The following is a 9,371-nucleotide window of genomic DNA, read 5'->3' on the forward strand; positions in this document are numbered from 1 at the left end:
GACGTGTGGCGATGGGAGCGCACATTGAACACAAGATTGTGCGGGATGGTACTCCGTATTGTGCAAAACACTGTCCTTGGCTAGTCTTTCGGAAGACTGCACAACCAACCACGTGGGGTTGCTGGTTAGCTTGCAGAAGCGCGACGAAATCGCTGGCTGCGCACTGGATCGACGCGGGGTTTTCGACGTATCTTACGCAGCATGGAGCTTGCGCAAGGAGCAATTTGTCCAGAACAGTCGCGCCTATAAACAGATCGCCACCTGTGCACACAGGTTTCGGCCGCTGGCAGACAACCACAAAAAGGGACTACACGCCAACGTCAGAATGGATTATTCCAGAACATAACTCTGAGAGATCATTGGTTGGAGGGATGCATGTAACGATTTGCTTTCAGACCAGAATACGCCGCAACTGGAAGCGACTATCGACAGTTTCATTTGACTCGATTCCGACATGACTCACCTGGTGAGTATCACCTGCCTCCCCAAAGAAGGACATTCCACTCTCTCGTCTACCGAACTGAAAAAGTTTGCGCTCATCCCTATTCGTCTTCTGTTTTGGTCTTATGTTTCGAGTGGGAAGGCTTCTCTGTGGTGTTCGATAGAATTGTTCTGTGAGTGCTACTATCTGCCGATAGTGCCCCCTGAGAATTCCACTCCAATCCAGTATGTCAACTTCTGTGTGTCGTCCAGTTCCAATTTGATGGGTATCGTCCATCACGCCTACTTATGGGGTGATGACGCATGCCGCGGCTTCAACTACCATTGCATTTGCCAATTGTGTGGCTCACTGTTTCAAATTTGCATTAGGCACTTCATACTGTGCGATCAATCGTGAGCTCGTCAACACAGGCTTGATAGCATGTCACATGGGCTTGAACACAACTTTGTCCTTTTGATTGGTGCGTGATGTAGCTTGTATTGTGGGTCCCAGCCCAGTTCAAGGAGCCCATGCCTCGCGCCTGGCGAGTTCTGTGTGTGGCCGAGAAGCCCATGATCGCAAGGGAAGTAACGAAAGCATTGAACGGGGCTCTTCCGGCGAATCAGGCGTACGTCTCGTGCGTTATCGTGGTCTCCCCCGGCACCTTCGTATTTTCTGATAGCAACATGTTCCAAGGCTGCAGGTTTAACGGTGTATGCAATTACCCTTGGACATACCAAGCTCAGAATGGTGATACTTGGAGCATCATCTTCACGGCTGTACGGGGGCATGTCATGGAGCACGCATTTCCGGACTCGTGCAAGTCCTGGCAAAATGTACCCATCAAGCAGCTCTTCGAAGTGGACATCGTCAAGCGCGTTTCGTCGGTACGTCGCTGTCTGTCAATCTATGCAGTACTTCCTGTCGCATCACGTGTTTCCGCGCAATGAGAATTGCTGTTGGCTCTGCAGGGGAGCATGGATGTGGCAGCCAATTTACGGGAGAAGGCCAGCAATGCAGAAATGCTGGTGCTGTGGTTAGATTGCGACCGGGAAGGCGAAGCCATTGCTTTCGAGGTGAGACTCCGGTAGACATCACCTGTCCACACGGCCAGAATCACCACAGGCACTTGAGCTGGTCCTCAAATCCAACCCAGATACAGCGGGCGTTTGCTATTGCACAGAAGGTAAAGAGGAGCCGTGCTGCAGGTCATCGACATCTGCAGGAGCGTGAAAGCAAACCTGGTGGTGAAGCGGGCACGGTTCTCCGCACTTGTGGCATCAGAGCTGCAGCGCGCCATGCAGACCCTGGTAGCGCCCAACAAACATGAGGCTGACGCAGTAGACTGCCGTTCCGTCATGGATCTCCGATCAGGTGCAGCATTTACACGGTTTCAGACACTCCTGTTGCAGAACACCTTCGACTGGAGGGCGGGGGGCTGCATCCAGCGGGACAAGAATGGAAATGAAGTCGAGCACATGATCATCAGCTATGGCTCTTGCCAGTATCCGACGCTCGGGCTGATTGTCATGCGCCAGTGGTAAGCAGTTTCACATGACTTGCTGCTGTCTGCATCCATTGTCAGGTGAGGGCGGGGGTTCCGGCCCTGAATGATGCTGCTTTCAACATCCATGTTGTAGATCAACTGATCTATGATTCACAAGCAGGCATTGCCAGCATGACCAAATTAGCTTCTCGAGACGCGAACACTTGCACTTTGCTCTGCAGAGAAGGCAGACTATTGAGCTCATGTGCGCCTTGATGTGCGTTTTTCTGTCATCCTCGTGGAGAGTAGTTACTTCAAGCACCGCTTTGGTGCACGGCAAAAGACATCGCGCCCGAGACGTGCGCCGTCAGGGCAGCTAGGCAGGTTATCTGAGAGCCCTACGGCATTTTCAGTGCAGGTACAGGAAGGGTATAAGTAGACCAATGCCCAGTTGACCAAAACCCTGCACACAACATGCACACTGTTGGGTGTAGGGTGTGTCAAAATCATGCCAGTCCCATGATTAGGATGGATTCCAGATCAAGAGCTCCATGTCAGTTATCGTCGTACCCACACCAGCACTCTCAAACAGTACTAGCTGGTGGTATACGCCACGCCAATCACAGCTGAGGAGGTGAAGGCGATCCACTTGTTGAAGGCAGTCCAATCTACTACATAACGCAATCCAACTTATACTAAAGGCATTCCCACAAATCGTGGCGATCCAACTGCAGGTTGATAAAAGCACACGTGCCGGAGACATTCTGGCACATACAGATGACATGCAAGCACGGCAACTCGCAGTGTGCGTTCACATGGGCCCGGAACCGCGTCTACGACCACAGCGTCGCGACTGTGCTGTACAGCATGTGTGTGGATGAAGGGGAGGCCACAGTGACCAAAGCGGAAGGCAGAGAGAAGAAGCGCTATGCACCCAGCCCGCTGTCCACGCTGGAGATGCAGAAGAAAGGCACCGGCATTCTGCGAATGAGCGGCGACCAGATCATGGCTCATGCCGAGGCTCTCTACGCCAAAGGTTTCATCAGCTACCCGCGCACCGAGACTGACGAGTTTGATAGAGCGCAAGACATCATGTTAAGCTCTCGTCGTTCTCTTCCCGATTCATGCTCAGTCCTTGCATCAGGCCCGGCTCAAGAGCACCTGCTGCCATGACGCCCTCAACGCGCAAGCACCTTTCATCATTACATCGCATAGGAGATGGCAGGAAAAAGTCACCAAGACAGCACATTCGAAGTGATTCAGCTCATTGCACGTCAGCGCCTTTCATCATCTTTACATCACATAGATACGCAAGAAATAATCGGCACAGGTTGAAAGCACCCAACCATCGTCACATCGCACAGATGAGAGCAAGAATTAGACGGAGACTACCATCCTCTGTTGCTTCGTTTCGCTCGCAAGCGCACGCATCCACCCATCATGGTGCAATACAACCTTACCGCATTGCAGTAGCTTCTAATTCGTTCAACAAATGCGGATTTCGGAGAGTCTAAAATGCCAATGCAGGTCCGTGCCATAGCTGATACTTCTCAACGTATCACGAGATAAACGTGCACCTTGTGGTTGCATCATTTGCGAGAGAGCCATCGAGGTTTGGGATGTAGTAGTGACGATGTCATGTTGGTGTGCAGGGCATGATAGCCACGCTTGCAGAAGGGAACAGGACGGCTGGTGCTGGGGCATGGCAGTGGGGCGAGCACGCAATGAAGATTGCATCGCCACCCAACAGCATGTGGCGGTGGCCCCCATCAGGAGGTCACAATGATGGCGCACACCCTCCCATCCATCCAACTCAGTTTGTGCCTTCCTCGGCGCTACCGGAGCCTGAGAGAAAGCTCTACGAATTCATCGTCCGCAGCTTCCTTGCGTGCGTCCCCCTGATCTGCTTGTTGACAGCATGCGACTCAGTTTCCCATCTTTCACAAACATTGCCGTCCCATTGACAAGGACAACATCGCAGTATCGACGTGCTCACGTCAGCTGCTGCACTGGGCGGTTGGGGATCAGACTCACGGCCATGACATCATGCCCCACAACACGCCTCCCTGCGGCATCTCACAAACCCACCTGTCACACCGGGATCCAGCCAGGCTCATGAACCTGTCTGTCACCTCTCATGCAACTGCTGATAGAACACGTAGACTCTGGGCTGGCAGCTCTTAGATGAGTGCAAACAGTGCTAACCCCTAACCCCATCGATATGCTCATGCATATATCTCTCAATTGAAACTGATATTGAGCGCTAGACAAGGATGCCTTGGGAACTGTTCGGGCAATGGACTCACTCCGCCTTAGGAAGATGTGATACCACGATGGTCCAGTAGGTTGCAGTGCCGTATCTGCTTTGCATAAGTTTGAGCTCGGTGCTACCTAAGGTAACACATAAGGATTGGGGACACGGTATTCACCGCATTGCAAGGTGAATTGCCACTGTATGTGTGCCAGGCTGCACGATTCGTCCATCAAAGCAGTAAGAATGCACACACGTCTGAACCAAATAAGTCTTCGGATGGTTTTGACCGGAAGTTTGGAACCCTGTGCAGGTGCTGCTCGCTTGATGCGGTCGGCTTTGAGACCATCATCGGGGCGCAGATTGCAATGGAAGAATTCACAGCCAGTGGCTTGATGGTGGTAGCCCGGAATTGGCTGGAAGTGTACCCCTACACCACATGGGGTGGCTCCACTGTCCCTGAGATGCGCCCGGTTCGCACCCACCCCTGTAAGTACAAGTCCGGTCACGGGCAGGTCTTTCATTCGCATTTGTCCAATGCCCCGATTGCATACGTTATGTACACACATACGCCACTGCCTCAACATGGACCGATATTGGGCCTGGACCCATCGTTTGTTTGCACTGATCATGGTCTCATCTGCGTCTTGCTTGGCTCTTCTACTGCTGCTCTAATTGATTCTCTATAGCCCTGTACAAGGCCATGCCTCAGACAGCGTCTTTAAACGAATTGCTCTGCTGAGCTGCCAGCACGGCTTGCTGCCTTTTGCATGTTTGACATCGGGGAGCGCACACCGGCGCAGGCATATGATGCATCTTCTTGCTAAATCTTCTACTGAACAAGGTATATCGGCGATGCAATTCCCTGGAGTTGCACAGTGCGCGAGAGGATGCGGTAGTGCTGAAAATAACAACCTTTTCTGATCATAAAGGTGACGTGCGACTCACATGGTTGCGCTCTTAATCGCATCCAACCAGAGCTGGGCATTTCACAAAACCAGAATGAGCGGCTGCTGCACAGCATCCTGATAGCGTCACAAAATGCAATACCAAAGTGTGACTTGGATTCTTGAGAGTTCCGGCATAGAATTGACCGATGTGATAAGTGACTGCAGGGGGAGAAGTTTGTGCCTCACTCACTCGTGCTTGCACAAGGCCAGACACAACCACCCAGTAAGCTCTCAGAGAGGGATTTGCTGTCGCTGATGGACAAGCATGGCATCGGCACAGATGCCACCGTCTCAGAGCATATCGCAAAGCAACAACTGCGGGGTTACGCCGAAAAAGACGAGCACGCACTCTTCTCAGCCACCAACCTAGGAGAAGCACTCATCGGCGCATACTACAACATGGGCCTCAAGGAAGTCTACAGGTGCCTTTCCGTCTTCTTGGTGTTCTCGCGTGCACAGACCCCTGATTGCGCCGGCTCAGAAGGGGATGCTGGTGAGTGAACTGTGTCATTTTTGCTGCAACGCTTGTCAGTATGGTGTGGCACTGGCGGTCCATGTGCTGTCACAGCAAGCTTCATAGCACTTCTTGCAGCTTGGACCAGGCTTTGCCTTTCTCCACAGCCATGAAACTTTCATTCTTTGTGCACGGCGCTGAGCACGAACTCCAGTTTCTCTGTCCATGTCCATATATCAAGATTCTGTACCCTGCCTCTTTGTTTCTTTCCTTCTGGTCAACCGTTGATTCGTGCTTCAGCTGTGCTTCGCCAGAAAGGGTTCCGACCCCCAGTTTTGAATCTAAATTCGGACAAAACTGGGGCTCGAAACCCATTCCGGGGAAGTGATTTATTTTCCAGGCATCTGCACCGCAAATCACACAGTCTGGCGAAGCGCTGTGTTCCGGGGAATCAAGAAGCTGGCTTTGGTGCTGTACAGTGCGACACAGGCTCAAAGGTCATTTCATCTTGTGCAGTCCAGCCATCCGTGGTGAGTTTGAAGACCAGCTGAGGGCGATCGCGAGAGGCCAGAAGGCAATGAATGACGTGCTGGCGCTGGAAACTACCAAATACAAGAACGCTTTTGAGACGGCCTCTCAAAGACAACGAGTACGGCCTATGCGAAAGCCAGTAATTATGCCCATGTCAATGTGCTGTTCCATGTCTGGTTAAATGCACCTACAGTATGTTGTCAACGTCAGAAATTGGCCAGTCAGGCTGGTCCAGGTATCCTTACCTCAGGTGACGGTAATGGAAGCACTAGTTTCCAAGTAGTTCTTGGAGCTGCCAATGTCCACGTGGATGCGGTAGTGTTGTGAAAAGACACATCGTTGTCATGAAACCGTAAAATGGTCCCCTTCTTTCAGACGAAAGCTGGATCGCTAGATGGTGCACTTAACGGGATGGGCAAACAGACGGCCTGCATTATTCATCTGATTGTGAAGCATCACTTCGTCACTGTTTGTCAAGTACACAAAAACTACCACCACAGTTTGTCGCCGCTTTGTACTGCGTGACACATTGCACACTCAATTCTTGTAGACATGTCGTTACATGGGAACAGTCTAAGCCATAGGAGGCCCAGCCTGAGTATATCAGGAACCGTGACCACTGTGAGAGTAGGCATGGAATGATTGGAAAGGCACTAGATTATATCACTGGAGAGCTAGAACTCAACAAGTTTACTATCTGCAGATGCTGGTGGATGCCGTCGGTCTCTTCTTTCCGTTCAATCAAGGGGGTCATGGAGCGCCTGGTGGCAACGAGGAGGCCACGATCGTCGGACCGTGCAAGTGCGGAGGCGTTTTAAAATTGACGGGCGACGACGGCACACGCTGCCGCATCGACTGCTCCTCCGCCATTGCTGCTTTGGCCCCTGGCGGTCGCTCGTGTCCTACCAATATGCAGACGATGTGGATCACTAATAATGTCTTCCGCAATTTTCAGGTGGGATCAGTACTTCTTTACGTTGCCAATGTCCATGAGCATGCGGTAGTTTTGTAAAGAATACATCATTGTCAATTGGTACAAGAGCATGCATCGAAAGCGATTTTTTGAATGGCACGTAGTGCAAATGATGCCCATGCCACGCCCCATGAGATATGCCTCGGAAGATTAAGTCCATGCATTGTGCTGCATCAGGCAAGACTTCCGTACCATTGGGCTGTTCAACTAACAACATAATATTAACGATGAATGGCATCAATGACGTTGCCATCAAGCCGTTCGGGATGCATGGCAGTCAGCCGGCCACAGCTGTTCTGTAGCTGCTAAGCGAAGGACTGTGTCATGCAGGTGCTTGACGACCTCTGCCAGACATGCCAGCACGGGCCTGTTCGCCGCGTCCGAGCTCGTTTCAACATGCAGATGCTCACCATGCAAGCTGCAGGCCTGTTTGACGAAGCCGACATCGAGACATGTGTCATCTGTGATCCACGCATGCCGCCTCTGTTTGACAAGCTGCAAGCATTCGTGAGCTTTTCGCGGCGGGTGTGCTTCTGTTATACTATACGATACGCTACCATAGGTGGTGCTGCGATCCGCGCTCCACATCTTCTTGTTCTATGTTTTGGAGATTGAGTTGCTTTAACTGCAATACTAATTGGCATGTTCCGCAGTATGCTTCGATTGTGATGTTGTTGTGCTTTCCGCTCAAGCTGTACACCCTCAAATCAAGGGATTTTGCGAAGTTTAGTTCGATGCAAAGCGCGTTTCCGGCGTGCGGAGGACACTGATGGTTAGTGGAGTTGCTCTTGGAGCAAATCCAGCCGTAGATCACGCCTGCCCACTTCGGCGGCTTCACACTTCCATGTACGCTACTGCATCCGCCGCCTGAACATTGGCAAGTGCAAGTTGGGATCCGACTACGAGATGACATACACGAAGATACATGAACAACGCTTGCATGGCATAAGCATACAGCAACTTCGACACACCCATTACAAACTCAGTACAAAGTACATATGCCGTCAATTGTAGCAAGGCCGCTTGCCATGCAATGTGCTTGTCAGTGGCTTGTTCGTTGCGACGGCTCACAGGAAGGCATGTTGCATGTATGAACACAATCTGAGGTGACTCATCGGTGATGCAGAGGCCAGGCGGAGCAGCAGGAAGAGGGCCAGGGCCAGGTGGTAATGGCCAACAAGGGAGAGCCCCTGAGAACGGAGGTCCTGCAAGGGGCCAGCGAGGGCGCCGTCCGGTTGCTCGTGGAGGGGGCCGAGGGGCGGGGCACGACCAAGGCCGTGGTCGGGGGCGCGTTCCGCGCGGAGCCGCACGGGGCCGCGCCTGAGTACCTTTTCAGTGGGATTGCAACTGAAACGAGACACTTGATGTTCCAGAGAGAGCTTTTGACTTGCACGGCATTCGCTGCCGAGATGCTCCCTGTTTTCTATGTCGTGGCAGTGCTGTCGAGCGGAGACCTTAATTGCAGTGCATGTGACCAGGAACTCATTCAAGTTTTTTTCGAAACTTTCATCTTAGGAGACAAGTCTACCAAAGCATGTCCGTCAAAGAACATAGCAAACCTGACATGTATCGGTAAAAAAAAACGCCAACCAAACATTTATCGATCATGCTGCATACAACTTGGTTCATAAATCATGCCACAAAGTTACAAGTCACGCTAAGCAAGCTGACAAATGTGACTATCTGCCTCTATGTGCCACCTGATTCGTTACACACTTGGCTCTTTCTTTTAGTTCATTACATCGACCAGTTATGGCCTGCAACACTGCTGGGCAGGTTGAGATCTTCACTCTACTTTTGCATGTGTTGCCATGGACTCTGCTTCAAATCAAAACGCGCTGCAAAACAGGATGTGCAGGATTTGCCTTCAAGGTGCGGTAGATTGCGGGTCGAACAGCTTTGCGGGCCTGGCATGAATTGCGCTTTTGCGTAGGGCTGGGGCAGCATGCACTGCAATCCGAGATGTCGAGACCGTTCTCTTGCAAGAGTGAGAAGCTCTCTCCCTCGAAGCACACGCATCATGTACCTCGCATCATCTTCCTTCCTGGTGATACTTGGCGCAAACAGGCCACCACGTAGCTTTTTGCCTTTGAAAACTTTGAGCTCAGGTGCGTCCTCGTAGTTCCTGCATGTGTCATCTTCATGTCTCCGCCAGCTCCCACGAGAAAAGCGTCACCTGGCATTGAAGAAATGAATGCACATCATGGCACCACATACAATAAGAAACGCAGTTACTCCAAAGGGCCAAGCTTTCTTCCATATCCGAGGGCATGATGAGGATGCGAAAGCAAAGCACAAAGGCACG

The 9,371-nt window shown here is 51.7% G+C and overlaps 1 protein-coding gene across 1 annotated transcript; it reads left to right on the forward strand.

Moving 5' to 3' along the window:
* The first annotated feature begins 737 nt into the window (after positions 1-737).
* LOC149809898 (DNA topoisomerase 3-alpha-like) lies at positions 738-3,080 on the forward strand. The gene is made up of 5 exons (XM_089994551.1): positions 738-834; positions 935-1,308; positions 1,393-1,497; positions 1,630-1,961; positions 2,642-3,080. The coding sequence occupies exons 1-5, from the start codon at positions 738-740 to the stop codon at positions 3,078-3,080; spliced, it is 1,347 nt and encodes a 448-aa protein (XP_089850677.1).
* Positions 3,081-9,371: the final 6,291 nt, after the last annotated feature.

The sequence above is a fragment of the Nuphar pumila genome, unplaced genomic scaffold (assembly GCF_984573655.1).
Source record: "Nuphar pumila unplaced genomic scaffold, dmNupPumi1.hap1.1 HAP1_SCAFFOLD_692, whole genome shotgun sequence".
NCBI classification, from domain to species: domain Eukaryota; kingdom Viridiplantae; phylum Streptophyta; class Magnoliopsida; order Nymphaeales; family Nymphaeaceae; genus Nuphar; species Nuphar pumila.